Below are 15,374 nucleotides of genomic sequence, written 5' to 3'. Positions count from 1 at the left end.
ATGGGCTGGGTTGTTTACAGGGGAAGTCAACCCAAATTTATTGCTAATTTATTTTTAAATTTTTAAAAAATACCTGTTTTTCCACGTAATACAATTATATATACCTGATTTTAATTTAATTTAATTTCATAATTATTATTTCGATTATTTATTTTACAACTTTAAAAAATAAAAAATTAAAGTTTTGGAAGGTAATTTTTTGAAAAATAGATTTTCCAGTTTGGTTCGGTCTAGTTACTTCGAAAACCGAACTAATGGGTTCGGTTCAGAGATACTGACCGGTCGGCATACTTTATCAGCTTGGCTGCTGCAAATTTAGGGTACACTCACGAGCCAGGCGCTCTCCCTCGCTCCTTCAGAATCGCCCCGGACACGGATCTTCTGGAGCTCGCCTTTCGATCTCCGATTTGCTTCCATTTCCAGGTATCCTCCTATATCCTCTCTAAATCTTCTTAACCGAGCAACTGGCGCTTCCCGAATCATTCTCTCAATCTCGCTCTACAGCTTTCTCTTTCTCAGTCTCTCAACGTTTGTTTTCTTCTTTTTTCTAAAACCCTTTTGCCATTTTTAGCTGCTTTTTCTCTACTTTAGGGTTGGACTCCTGATGCGATTCATGCGAATATTGGTAGTATTTTGCTGGATTCCTGATATCTTTGCGGGGATGTATGGGTTCGCTTGATTTTTTTGTATGTTAGAAATGATTGGCGATGTTTCTGTTTAATCTGTTCTGCTGTTTATGTGATTTGTTTGCTGAATCTCTGACTTTTTTGCTGCTCTGGTTCGATTTAGTTTTTAATCTAACTGCAAATAAGCCAAGTAGTCAATTCAAGCTTCAGTGCTTATACTGCCATTACCATCTCTAGGATTAGCATCTTTTTCTTTGCATCTTAAGAAATGGAGTTGCGTTACGAAAGAGAAGTTGGAAAAAGTAATTTCTCCGCCCAGACCAACTATGATTAGGAAAAAAAAAAAATCTCACAGTTGGTTTGTGTAGGAATTAGTAGTGAAAATCTCAGAAAGATTGTACAATTAGAAACGAAACGTTCCTTATAAAAGAGGCGATACAGAACAGTTCTATAGAATCAATCTCTTTATAAAGTAATATTGGAGAACGTTACAAAGCTCTGAAAATTGAAAATTTAATTAATCTCTAGTTCGTCCTAAGAAACCGAGACTTATAGTTTTCCAGTTAACCAAGTGAGTCCCACTATGGAATATGGCTCGCACAGAAATCCCACAATAGTTTCTCTATCAGCTGTTGGTTTAGAAGGTGTTAAGAATGATACTCTAATACCATGTTAAGAATGAGAATTAGAAGTGGGATTGAAAGTCTAAGAAACATAGGTAGGATCGAAAGTCTCAGTGGGATCTAAAGTTCGATTTTCATTAATGTTCAACGTTTAAATAGAATACAAACTACAAACAAATCCTAAAAATAAAAGAAAATATTCTACTAACCAAATCCTGAAGATAAGATAAAATATATCAAATATAAAATCCTAACTGATTAGGGCTATATAAAATATATTCCAATAGAAGGACTTCAAAGAGTGGACAAGCAATATCTCAAAATACTTGAAAGAATAGCTTGGATGGAAGTAGGGCCTCCCTTTGTTCCAGAGGAAGTCAGCCTTCTCCTGGGGTTGTTTGCTTGTTGCTGATATCTTTGTGGTCTTTAGTTGTTATTTTGCTGTCACCTACAAATATATTTACATGCCGACACACATAAACTCATGTATGGTGCACGTGTTTGTATATGTGTGTTATTATGCACCCAAGCACACATTCCTTTAGCTCCCATGTTTCTCTATACCTCCCTTTGCACCTATAATTCTATATTTCATTTTCCTTTTGGCATAGCAATATTTTAAATGTGTTTTCTCATCTTTCTGGATGATACATTGGTTTTTCCTGTCTTTAATATCAGTATTCGAAAAGATGTTTAGGGTTAATCAACCTTACTTTTGTGAACTATAATGGCATCGCTCTCACTCTTTAATTTTGCAGATAACAATAGGTTGCAGAAAGTATATATCTTGCTAGTATGAGGCGGTGTTACCATTGAAATATTTTGTGTTTGTCTTGAAGTCTTATTTTATTGTGGAGAAAAATGCTTGGCTCATTTGGACCAATCTTGACTCTTCCAGCTCCATCCGAGGATTCAAAACCTACTGTTCAGGATGAGCAGGATGAAATTATTAATGACCATGAAGTGGATAAAGACAAAACCAACTCTACACCGGTATCAGTTGCAACTCATACTAAAACTATTGGTATCATACATCCTCCTCCAGATATCCGAAGCATTGTTGATAAAACTTCACAATTTGTTGCGAAAAATGGACCAGAATTTGAGAAGAGGATCATTGCTAATAATGCCGGTAACGTCAAGTTTAATTTCTTGAATCCCTCAGATCCCTACCATGCATACTATCAGCATAGGTTGTCTGAGTTTCGTGCTCAGAATCAATCATCTGCACAGCAGCCTTCACAGGCTGCAGATTCTACTGCACCTGCGTCAGCCCCATCTGGTCCTGCTGCTGACAGCAATGAAACAGTGGCAGCTAAGCCTGATGTTTCTGCCTTGTTCAAACCTGTACGCAAAGTTCTCGAGCCTCCAGAGGCTGAGCAGTATACTGTCCGTCTTCCTGAAGGGATTACAGGGGAAGAATTGGATATTATCAAGCTAACAGCCCAATTTGTTGCTCGAAATGGGAAATCATTCTTGACAGGATTGACGAGTAGAGAGATTAACAATCCTCAGTTTCATTTTCTGAAACCTACTCATAGTATGTTCATGTTTTTCACCTCACTGGCGGATGCATATTCGAAAGTGCTGATGCCTCCTAAGGGGTTGACTGAGAAACTGAAGAAGAGTGTTATTGACATGACGACAGTGCTTGAGAGATGTGTGCATAGACTTGAGTGGGAACGTTCACAAGAGCAGGCAAGGCAAAAGGCTGAAGATGAGATTGAGCAGGAAAGGATACAGATGGCTATGATTGATTGGCATGATTTTGTCGTGGTTGAGGCGATAGACTTTGCAGATGATGAGGATGAAGATTTGCCCCCACCAATGACTCTTGAGGAGGTAGTTAGAAGAAGCAAGATTTCGGTTGCTGAGGAGGAAATTGTTGAGCCTGGGAAGGAGATGGAAATGGACATGGATGAGGAAGAGATGCAACTGGTTGAAGAGGGTATGCGGGCTGCTCGGTTAGGAGAAAATGACAATGACAAGAATGATATGAAGATAGATGAGGAGCCCGAGCCACCAATGAGAATTGTAAAGAACTGGAAGAGACCTGAAGAGAGAATCCCTGCAGAAAGAGATCATACGAAATTTGTCGTCTCTCCGATCACAGGTGAGCTAATTCCAATCAATGAGATGTCTGAACATATGAGGATTTCACTTATCGATCCGAAGTACAAAGAGCAAAAGGAAAGAATGTTTGCCAAGATTCGGGAGACTACACTTGCTCAGGATGATGAGATCTCACGAAATATAGTTGGATTGGCACGAACTCGTCCTGATATATTTGGTACCACTGAGGAGGAGGTATCAAATGCAGTCAAGGCAGAAATTGAAAAGAAGAAAGACGACCAACCGAAGCAGGTCATATGGGATGGCCATACTGGAAGCATTGGGCGTACAGCAAATCAAGCTATGTCACAGAATCTTGTTGGAGAGGATCCGAATGATACTACTTACAACGATGCGAGGAACCTTCCTGGCCCTGCTGCTCTGCCACCCAAACCCGGAGTGCCATCAGTTCGTCCGCTCCCGCCTCCACCTGGTCTCGCCTTGAATCTTCCTTCCATGCCTCCGAATGCACACTATTCTAACCCAATTACTGGACTTCCTGTACACCAACCACAACCGCCTGTTATCTCAATGATTCCATCCGTTCAGCCACCACCTCCTGCCATGCCTGGACAACAATCATATTTCATGAATCGTCCCCCATCTATACCTCCACCAATGTCTATGAATGCACCAAATATGAGTGTCCCACCACCACCTGGATCTCAGTTCACTCCCATGCCAGTTCCACGGCCTTTTGTCCCTCTCCCTGCCCCTCCACCTATGAATAGTATGATGCCACCTCCCCCTATGCCACAAGGGGTTCCTCCACCACCTATGCCCCAAGGGTCGCTGCCTCCCTTACCACCTGACGAAGCTCCTCCACCGCTTCCAGATGAACCAGAGCCAAAGAGACAGAAGCTTGATGATTCTTTGCTTATGCCCGAAGACCAGTTTCTGGCACAACATCCTGTATGCATTTGTTTTTGTTGTTGTCTATCTACGAGTATCTTAGTGCTTATTACCTCAATAATAACTTTGACTCTTTTTGATGGCAGGGACCTATCCGTATCACTGTATCTGTTCCTAATCTTGATGATGGAAATCTGAAAGGCCAAGTTCTGGAGATTACTGTGCAGTCCCTTTCAGAAACTGTTGGAAGTTTAAAAGAGAAGATAGCGGGTGAGATCCAGCTTCCAGCAAACAAACAGAAACTGAGTGGAAAACCAGGGTTTCTGAAGGACAATATGTCGCTTGCTTATTACAACGTTGGAGCAGGTGAAGCGCTTTCCCTGTCTTTAAGGGAACGTGGTGGTAGAAAGAGATAATCAAATCCTTGTAGCAGACAGACTATTTCAGGTTTAAATTTGGACTTTCCTAGTAGTATTTAGAAGACAACAATATGTTCAAATTGAAGTGTATTGATCTTGTTTCAACTCCTCCCTCAGCTTCCTCCCTATAATGAGACTGTAAAATTGCTTTCCAACTGTATCCTTATCAGAAAACTAGATTATGAAGTATATGTCAGAATTTTGAGTGTCCACGTAGGTTGTTAATTGCAGCCATTGAAGGGCAAATCAACTGGTCGTTGTGTTGACTAGTTAGTTTTTAAGTGGCTGCTTAGTCTGAAGTAGTGTCGAGTTGAGTTGAGTTATCGTCTTACTAAACTAATTCATGTGCCAGGATTGTACACCGTGTCAATGACATCATGTTTCCAAGTGATGCATGCCCAAGAGACTCTACATGCATTTAAACGATGTATGTATGGTCGTGTGTAAAAGTAACGAAAGTGATGCAAATCTAGTAAACCTAAAAATCATGAAAGTCTCGTGCGTAGGTTTAGTGTACATGAACGTGATATATATGGAATTATGTATATGAAAGGAATGAAGATCTAGAGCACCTCGATGTTAGGTCTTAAGTTAAACTTATAGTCATGTTAGTTTGATTCTTCTTTGGATGTGTAGGCACTTTATGACTTAGTAATGATGTCATTTATCGAATATTTTAATACTCAACTTTTTTTAAATTATTTTTTATACTGAACAAGGTCGAATATTTTTAATACTCAACTTTTTTAATATTTTTAACCTTTTTAATTTTTTTTTATTATTAAATAAAGACAAAGATATTCTATATGACAACCTTTGTTACCAAGGTCATGGGATAACCTTTGTCTGAAAAAATAAAACCTTTAAATCTAAATTATACAATAACGGAAAATACAATAAAATTCAACTCAAAGAAAAAAAAATTAATTAATTATCTTGATGATCCAGATCAAAAGTAAATAAAACTCATTTTTAAATTCGTGATTTGAGTCGCTCTATAAAAGATTTGATTAACATTACTTTAATGAGCATGCAAATTTTAAACACAAGAATTTACAGAGTAAAAGAAAAAAGATATAACTTCCAACAAATCTAAAGTAGAAGACGAGGCAATTTGAAAGCTTTTAGCTTAGCTATTGGCTTTCATAACATGCAAAGGACGACTGTTCTGGTTTGAATCATGTTTTAGAAGTTGGGCCATAACATTTTTACATAAATTTAAATTCTTACTATTGATTTATATTCACTTCGACGATATTAATATTCCATCAATATTTTACTGAAAAATGAAAATCTCGATTCATTCGATATGTCAATATGAGACCTATAAACATAAGTAAATAACAACAGAAATATCGAACACGGGCAAATCAAATTCCACCAACTTATACACGTATAATTGGATACTATAATTAGAAGAGACATGTTGTTCCATAATGCAAGCACATTAGATAAGTAGTTTGAAACATGGTAGAAGTTGATAAGGATGAGTTTGAGTTCACAAATTCCACCAACTTAGGAAGCCACACTCCATCTCTCACTTGCTTCAGTGATTGGGTCTGCAAAAGCCTCTCTCCCATGCACCATAACTCAACCTAATTCAAAGCTTCAAAACTTAATAACAAAACAACCCCTCAATTCATTATTATTTATAATTAAACCCCTCTCTCTCTCCTCTCTCCTCTCTCTCTCACTAGGACATTTGAGTGAGACATCTCATGCATGCTTCTTATTTTTTCAAACCCCTTCTGACTTTGTAATTATTAGAGAGAGAGATAGAAGAAAATAATGATTTTGAAAGAAAGGGTTGAAAATTAGGAGTAGTTACCTCAGCTTGATGGGAGAGCCCCAACTTTGTGAGCAGGTACTTCTTCACCATTAGCACTGTCATCTTCTCATCCCTAAATAGTTTGTTCACCAAAATCCATAACCCAAACACTTAGATCTTTGTGATTCGATCGGTATACATTTTGATCGGAGGTATACGTGTTAATTGAGCTAAACTCAACTTACCCACATGTCGATAGATAAAATATAATCGAAATCACGTCTTTTTGACTTTTTGATTGAATGTATACTTCTCAACTGAGTTTAGCTTGATTAGTCGGAAGAACTTTGACTCTATTTGGATTGAAATTTCCGACCTTTTGATAGGAGGTATACATGTTAATTGAGCTAAACTCAGCTTACCCACGTGTCAATAGATTAAACACAGTTAAAGTTACGTGTTTTTTACTTTTTGATAGAAGGTATACTCGTTAACTAAGCTAAGCTCAGTTAACTAGAAGAACTTTGACTCTATTTGGATTGAAATTTTCGACCTTTTGATCGGAGGTATATACATGTTAATTGAACGAAACTCAATTTACCCACTTGTCAATAGGTTAAACACAGTTAAAGTCACGTGTTGTTTACTTTTTGATCGGAGGTATACTCGTCAACTAAGCTAAGCTCGGTTAGGTAGAAGAACTTCAACCCTATTTAGATCGAAAGTTTCGACTTTTTTATCGAAGGTATGCATGTTAATTGAGCTAAACTCAGCTTATCCGAAGGTATACTCGTCAACGGAGCTAAAAGGTACACATGTTAATTACACTAAACTCCATTTACCCACGTGTCAATGGATTAAACACAACTAAAATCACATTTTTCCGTCTTTTAATCAAAAGTATACTCGTCAACTAAGCTAAACTCAGTTAACCATGTCTGTTAAAAGTTCATAAAAGAGAGATTGTCTCACTTACTTGACTCTAATGTAGGCTTTGGGTATCTGAGGCAGTGGTGCTCCACCTTTCCTGTCATATTCCAAATGCAATCATTGTCTTACCTTCTCATGAGAACTACCATTCAATTTTTTTGTTTCGATATATTTCGATCGTTGGGTTAAATCCAACAAATAAAAGAACATCAAAATCAACACCGAGTTTATGAGATCACCTATTCGGCGAAGATCGTAGGGAGAACCACAAGCCAGCAGGGTTAGGAGGAGGTGGTGAAGAAAGGCCATGAAAATGGGGAAAATTGGTGAGTGAATGGCTATGAAACGCCCATTTTTGGTTGTTTTGAGTACTCATAAAACCCATTATTCCCATGTTGGTATCAAAACATTTGGGCCCAATTTGTAGCCTTAAACTCAAACTACTACCCTCACCTTCCTCACCCAAATTCATTTCATCTTCTTCTTTCTTTGCTTCTTCTTGCTTCTTCTTTGTGCCTCTCAATCCCAAGCTCAGCTCTAGCCACTCCTTCGAACCAGGGGAACCCATTTTGGCAAACCTTTCCAAAGGAGATGGCTATATCAAGCTTTAATTTTAGATATATATATAAATATATATAGGGAGAGAGAGGTAGTGTAATCATTACCAATTTTTTATTGTTTTTTCTGATTATTTCCCTTTTTTTGAATAACTTTTGAGTTAACCGATGATTTATCGATAAATCATCATATAATTGTGCTTCATATCTTCCTGACATCGACCCATTGTCGTTAAATGAGAGTAGTATTCATATTGTTATGGGCGGGCTAATTTGATGACCCCATGGTCCCAAGTTTATTAGACCTAGGCGTACATAAAAAGGAATAGAATCGTGAGCTAAGTCTTTAGGTCGAGCCAAGGTGTTCGTGTTGACATCGTTTGTTCATTGTGTGGGGCTATTATCGTTGTAAGGTTTGAGCAATATAAATATAGGAGTCCACTCTCTATCCATGATATACACTTCGTTGTGTTTAACTTAACATCACTTCGTCTTAGATACTAACTCATGTATTATTAGTGTATATTAGGTCAAATGCTACACTCACTACACATCAACATATATAAAAAGAAAGGGAAGCCCTATTGACCACTAGACACTAACCGACTAGCCAATGAGTGAATAGAACCGAGAGCAAGTCTTTGGATTGAGCCAAGTTGTTCAACAACATTGATATGAACCAAGAGACATCAATCATACAATATACTTCAATGAAGATGCGAAGAAAATGTTGTTGAAATTATCAAAAGATATTTCAATTCATGCAACATTGGAGAAGAACGAAGCTTCGATCATTGTTATAAATTTTGGGTGGATTACAATTTAGAGTAATTCAGAATTAATGTATTTTAAGATTTTGTTTACTTTAGGCTACATTTATATCATGGTTAATTATGACCAAAGTATGAATGTTACAACTATTGGAATGTCTTTAATAGTTTCATTTTGAGACTATATAAAGTCATGTACGTTGTATTTGTAAGCAGATGGTGGAAAATATAGTAAAAGAAGCATTTGTGCTTTCCTTTAGTCAATGACTAAGTTTCTATGTAGTTTAGGTTGCATGTAAAATCATTCAAGCTCGACATGATCAATCTTGCTTGTGGAGTGATTCAAATCTCAAACAAGTGTGAGATATTTGATCAACAAGAATCATTTAAGCTAGACATGATCGATCTTGCTTGTGGAGTGATTCAAATCTTAAACAATGTTCTTGCCCCTTGAGATATTCGATCAACAAGATAATCCGAATCTTACTCCCCTTCTAGTGATTCCTTATCTTATCAAACACTCTCGCTAACAACATTGGTCCATTTTATGAGCCTTCTACCATTGTCGGGTGAGAGCAATCTGTGAGTCAATAAGTTCAATTTGTTCAAAATCGAGCATTAAGAATCACATTGGAATCATAGGATGTGCTATTATGCATTGAGAAGTTACTAATCATGAAACATTTATAATGAGAGGTTATTAATCGTGGAATATTTCTAAGAGAAGAATTTTACATTTTATTTTGTCCAAAGTCAAAAAGTATTGTGCTTGAAGTATTTTAGTACAAAGTGTGTTTTGTGACTTTCTGTTTCAATTATTCGTTTTCGTATGTTTTGATCGAAGGTCAAAGTCAGCACAAAGGAACCCACTCCATACCCAAGATATGACTTAACTACTCCTCAACTAAATATCAATTTATTTAACAATAACAGCTCAAAACAACTGCTAGGAAATATTATCCGCGTTGGTCCGTTACGTATCGTCGTTCACCTCACGATTTTAAAACGCATCTTCTAAGAGGTTTCTACACTCTTATAAGAAACATTACATTCCCTTCTCCAACCGATATGGGATCTCACAATTCACCCTCCTTGGAGGTCTAGCGTCCTCGCTAGCACAATGCTCAGTCTCTAGCTCTGATACCATTTGTAACAACTCAAGCCCACCGCTAGCAGATATTGTCAGCTTTAGCCTATTATATTTTCCCATCAACCTCACAATTTTAAAACACGTCTTCTAGGGAGAGGTTTCCACACATTTGTAAAGACTGCTTCATTCCCCTCTCCAATCGATGTAAGATCTCACACTAACTTATATATCAAAGTACGTTGAGCGAAACACCACACTAATTAGCAAGATCTATCTTACAGCCATATAGGTCGTCAAGATCATTTGTAGTTGATCCGAACCAACGGGACTAACCAACTAGATTCATTCACAAATGAACACAAATAATCACAAAGTAATATTAGTAACTGCAGTAAAAATGTGGTGAGATGGGTCGCTCTTTACCGAGGCATATAACACAAAGGATAAGAATGATAAAAAGAAGAACAGTATTTGGTTTAAAAATGGTTGCAATATCTCTGTGAACTAAAGAACTGAAAGTAGGATTTGGTAGTTAGATTGAACAGCTACACGCAACACTCACAGAGAGAGAAGAACAAAGAAAGGTCAATATCCATAGGGATAGCGAATGATTTGGTCTGTTCTACTTTCTGTCACTGTTCATTGTGTTGTACGGACCGACAAAACATTTAATAAAGACATAGACAGAGACAGAGAGTGTGGGATTTGGTTAAGAAATCCTTAATTTAAGGAAAGGAAAGGAAAGGAAAGAGATTGCACGTGAAAGGGTAAATGAAACATATATATATATATATATATATATATGAGGCATGCAACGTGAAACGCTTAGCTTCGTGTTGTGTGTACTTTTTAGAAAAATGTCGGATAAAAAAAACACACAAACACAAAATCTGATTACGTGATCACGGTCTTGTTCATTCTAAACGTATGGATTTGATTGAAACCCATGTTAATTGGATTTGGTTTTGTAACTTAAAAGATTTTGTTTCACTGATTTGTGGGATGTACATTGATTATGTTGCCTATATTTGCCTAACTTAACTTGGAGTCAACTTAACTTAGAGACGTTCTTTGAGTACAAATCTTTCTCGTTATATAAACTTTGAGCTAATAAACTTGACTTAGTAGAATAAGTTAGTAAACTTATCGAGTGACTTTAGTAGGTGAGAAATTTGTTGAGTGAAGTGATTAGAAGTGAACGTAACTCTCTACATCGACAACAAATCTGCGATTGCACTGATGAAGAATTCGGTATTTCATTGGCAGCAAACACATTGACACTCGCTTCTATTTCATTCGTGAGTGTGTTGAGAAAAGACAAATAATTGTGGAGTTTGTATGCACTAGAGAGTAACGTGCGAATATTCTAACCAAGGTCCTAACGAAGATTAAGTTTGCAAAGATGCAAGAGTTGCTGGGGTGAAGAATCTCGAACAATTGACTTATAGAGTAAGTTACTAACTTATGGAGCAACTTTAGTAGAGTTTTAGCGGTTGCCCGTGCAGACCAAATTTAGTATTTTAAGTAAGAAGATTGTTAGTGGTTTTTAAGTTACGAGAAAGTTTAGGAAACTAGTTAGTGATTTCTAAATACTCATGAGATGCAAGCTTTTTTCAAGCATAAGTGCTTACAAAAGATCTCTCCACTCAAGATGTTCTTTCTGTTTTGGTTATTTGGTTTGACATATTTCGATCGTCGGTCACATTTAACATCAATGATCAAGATAAAATTTAAAATAGTTTACAAAAATAAAATTTTACCCCTGAAAATTGATGGGCGTTCAATTAGTATTTTCATGTTTTCGTTAGGTTTCATGAGTTTCGTTCTTATATTTGAATGGTTCTAATAAAGAATTTGAAGTGTAGTTCGTTTGTAAACGTTCATAACGTGTAGTTAGGGTCATTATAGGGTTCGAAACAAACCCAAATAATAGTGCCTGGTTTTGCCCACATAGCCCAAATAGGCCTAATAATTAAAACTTTTCAAGTGATTCTAGTCATGAACCATTACTTATTCTAAAAATGTGTATGAACTAGTGCAACAAAGTAATCTCCATTTAAAACAAGCAAACATATCCGAGCATTAAAACACGACAGGGCATGGTTTATAAAACAACAGTACAAAATAAAGGTATAGAATACTCGTCCATAAAATCATAATATTTTGAAAAAAAGACACTGATCTATGCATCTGCTTCGACCACTCCTCCTAAAACTTCATTTGAAAAAAATTAAGATGACATGTATGATCAGTATAAAAAATACTCGATAAGTAGCTTGCTTGTAGTTCTTAATTTGTTCTTAAGTTTTATTTCATTGGTTTGTTTGTTCGTTAGGTCCTTATTCATACTTAGGAATTCGATTTTAAGTTGAAAGGTTTTTCCTACGCTATACTTAGGTTTACTTGGTACACCTAAGTCAACTTAGCGTGGTTGTGTGAAAATTGTAAGTTCTCTTTCCTTAGACCTAATTGGGCCGTCAATTCTCGTGATTCGTTCTAAAATTTTTTGTTTAGATGATCTTCTAATCCCTTTCATCGTCATCAACATCATTATTATGAACCTTGTCAGCATTATCATAGACCTATTGCCAGTAGGCTCTCGAGGCGTGACCCTAACATTTATGTGTCAACCCATAGCTCTCATCGTACTGTTTAAAGACATTGTTCTCAAATTCTTTAATGGGGTTTAGTTAGCATCCCCGGTAGGCCCCATAATATAAGCAGTACTACAAAGGAGGTTATGCTCCTCACTCAAGCCAAAATTCATGCTCCTCAATCAAGCCAAGATTCATTTACCTATGTGGTCCTCCATTCTCTTCGGAGCTAGATCATGATTAGACAATGGTTGGAGATCCCCTAACCGCTCCACAAGACGCTCACAAAATTCTTATTGGGTTCATGTCTTTTTAAGGCTCAACTCTAGTTCTACCAACTCATAAAAGTAATGCAGCATACCCCTACCGATCAGGCTATTTTACTATAAAAAATTTAACATGTAAGCCCCTTTATAGTCTCCACAAAGTACACATAAATTATAGTCAGCTCTATAATATTATCCAGACCATCGATGACTCTGTGAAGTTCACGATTTGGGGCTTGTTGGCCAACTAATCGTCCCCATAAGAAAGTTGGAACAAAAAAAATAAAAATAGGGAACCCTTTCGACTTGATTGGACAAGCCAGTCCAATAAAATCGGGTTCGATCGGTCCACTTAGACCAGTCACCACCAATCTCACGACAATTCTCTTGAACGCTCGCCTCTTATTGGTGCTCATTCTTTCTTCAACCGGTCTATGCACTATAGGCATCTACAATGTCTATTCCCTTAATAACGACTTGACGTTTTGCACACATGCCCGTTGGATACGTCACTTAACTAAAACTTTGTATACATTGAAAATATGCTAAAGACAGATAAAAGTATGCTTGGGGTATCCTTTCTAAAGAAATTTAAAAACATGCCATTTAACAAAATAGTTGAACAACAAAACCATATAAAAGAAAATAACCTCCTTTCAAAAGTTTCTAGTTCCCATAAACTAAGAGGGTTCTAATCAAAATTTTAAATAGTTAAAACTACTCTACTCGTCACTCTCATGCTTTAGTCTGTTGAACACAACTCTTTGAGAGAAACACTCGCACATTTTATTAAGACTAATCGATAAAAGAATACAATACACTTTGTAGAATACTACTACTTTGTATTGCTTGGAATGATGAATTAAGTAGGGTGGAGAGGTATTTATACAGGATGGTAGGCAATCTATTCCTAAAATTTCTCAAATCATTTTCCTAAATTTATTGTCTCTAAATCATTTTCTTAACATAAATATAATCACTCATGGGCTTAACCCTATTGGGCTCGTGATGATATTTTAACACTCCCCTCAACACTAGTCCTCATTTGCATGTGTGCAAGTATCCAACTATTTTGTAGACAAGTCCGCCACTTGGTCATCTGTATTCTTCCTTCAAGACTTTGTCTTTAATAAAATGGCAGTACACCTTCATATGCTTTGTTCTGCCATGAAACATCGAATTTTCTACTAGACGAATCATAGATTGGTTGTCGCATTGAAGTGGTATCGAATAGTCAACTTTCTGGTGTCAATCTTTCATCAGAAGTTTCAGCCATGTACATTCCTGAGCTGCTCCCGCCGCTGCTATGTACTCTGCTTCTCTAGTTGACAATGATACAATTGGTTGTCTTTTGTTACACCAAGAAATTGTTCTCGAACCGAGCTTGAACACAAACCTAGTGATTGATCTTCGGGTATCGTGGTCTCCTGCATAGTCGACATCACTATATCCAGCTAGCTTGCAGTCTTCGCTTTTTTTGTACAAACAATCGTAATTGTTTGTACCTTTGACATATATTAAGGTTCGTTGAGCCGGATCCAAATGAAACTTCTTTGGACTTTGCATATATTGACTAATGGCTCCAACTTCATTTTCGAATTTCTTCGTTTGGTCTATGTAGAACTCTCTATTTAACTCATTGTTCAGGAAAGCATTCTTCATATCCATCTTCCACAATTTCCAATCTTTATTTACCACAAGTACTGGAGAAACCTATATAATAGTTATCTTCGCCACTGGACTAAACGTTTCATCATAGTCTAGTCCATATCCTTGAGAGAACCCTTGAGCTACATATCTAGTCTTGTATCTTTCGATTGATCCATTCGAGAGACACATTATTTCGTAAGTCCACTTGCAAGAGATGGATTTGACATCTTCTGGTCTTGGTACTAGTTCCCAAGTTTGGTTTCTCTCCAGGGCTATAATTTCTTCCTCCATTGTTTTCTGTCGAGCTGAGTTTTGTGATGCTTCTTCATATGTCTCTGGCTCATTAACTTAGTCTTCTAGTGCGTTGACATACTCTGGATTTGGCTTTAAGATTATTTCTAACTGTCTTAGTTGTTGAGGTATCATTTTCCTTTCACCGAGTTCACGTGATTGAGTCACTTCTTGTTCACTAACATCAGTGTCACTCAAATCTCCAACCACATCAGCACTTAGGCAAATGTGTACAATTTGCTCCCCATGTTCTGTGGAAGAATTTCTTCAGTTTGCTCTCCCGTCTTCTGTGGAAGAATTTCTTCAATTTGCTCCCCCATCTTCTGTTGAAGAATTTCTTCAATTTTCTTTCCCGCTAGAAGAATTTCTTCAATTTGCTTGAGGCCTAGTAATGCTTCCTTCTCTAAGGGCCACCCCGCTTCCATTGCAGCACTTCGATCGTCAATAATGTGGTTTGAGCATCCTGAATCAATGATCCAATCATTCTCATAATTGATATGGTCTCTCATCATCGCCACGAGTGCTAGCTCATCTTCTTCTATGACATACAGTACCTTTACATCCCATTCTTCCTCCATCTTCATGTTGGAGGATGCCACATTGCTTTCGATAGATTTTTTCTTAGATCAACAATCTTTGGACATGTGGCCCTTACTCCCGTAATTGTAGCAGATGCCTTCAAATCTCTTCCCTTGAGAGTTATTGATATCATTCTTCTGAGCTCTCCTTGGTTGTGCAGTTCCTTGGTGACTTTTTTTTTTTTTTTTTTTTTTTTTTTTTTTTTTTTTTTTTTTTTTTTTTTTTTTTTTTTTTTTTTTTTTTTTTT

General features: G+C 36.9%; 2 protein-coding genes across 2 annotated transcripts; one reads left to right on the top strand and one right to left on the bottom strand.

Moving 5' to 3' along the window:
- The first annotated feature begins 306 nt into the window (after window positions 1–306).
- On the top strand, window positions 307–4,844 carry LOC111438316 (probable splicing factor 3A subunit 1). Its single transcript, XM_023076216.1, has 3 exons — window positions 307–423; window positions 2,008–4,273; window positions 4,360–4,844. The coding sequence occupies exons 2-3, from the start codon at window positions 2,111–2,113 to the stop codon at window positions 4,627–4,629; spliced, it is 2,433 nt and encodes an 810-aa protein (XP_022931984.1). The 5' UTR covers window positions 307–423; window positions 2,008–2,110; the 3' UTR covers window positions 4,630–4,844.
- A 1,200-nt stretch (window positions 4,845–6,044) lies between these two features.
- Window positions 6,045–7,898, bottom strand: LOC111438321 (protein LAX PANICLE 2-like). Its single transcript, XM_023076220.1, has 4 exons — window positions 7,570–7,898; window positions 7,377–7,427; window positions 6,461–6,533; window positions 6,045–6,227 (listed from the first exon to the last, which is right to left on the bottom strand). The coding sequence occupies exons 1-4, from the start codon at window positions 7,896–7,898 to the stop codon at window positions 6,045–6,047; spliced, it is 636 nt and encodes a 211-aa protein (XP_022931988.1).
- Window positions 7,899–15,374: the final 7,476 nt, after the last annotated feature.

This window comes from Cucurbita moschata, unplaced genomic scaffold (assembly GCF_002738365.1).
Source record: "Cucurbita moschata cultivar Rifu unplaced genomic scaffold, Cmos_1.0 Cmo_Scf00073, whole genome shotgun sequence".
Taxonomy (NCBI): domain Eukaryota; kingdom Viridiplantae; phylum Streptophyta; class Magnoliopsida; order Cucurbitales; family Cucurbitaceae; genus Cucurbita; species Cucurbita moschata.
The sequence above is the reverse complement of the archived record's forward strand: the minus strand, read 5'-3'. Positions and strand labels throughout refer to the sequence as shown.

Bases quoted from the DNA above. Each gene is read 5' to 3' on its own strand.
- LOC111438316 (XM_023076216.1), top strand. From the start codon at position 2,111: ATGCTTGGCTCATTTGGACCAATCTTGACTCTTCCAGCTCCATCCGAG. The intron at 4,274-4,359 runs GTATGCATTTGT...TTTTGATGGCAG, and splicing joins AGTTTCTGGCACAACATCCT to GGACCTATCCGTATCACTGT.
- LOC111438321 (XM_023076220.1), bottom strand. From the start codon at position 7,898: ATGGGTTCCCCTGGTTCGAAGGAGTGGCTAGAGCTGAGCTTGGGATTG. The intron at 6,534-7,376 runs GTAAGTGAGACA...CAAACTATTTAG, and splicing joins AAAGCCTACATTAGAGTCAA to GGATGAGAAGATGACAGTGC. The intron at 6,228-6,460 runs GTAACTACTCCT...GCTTTGAATTAG, and splicing joins GGCTCTCCCATCAAGCTGAG to GTTGAGTTATGGTGCATGGG.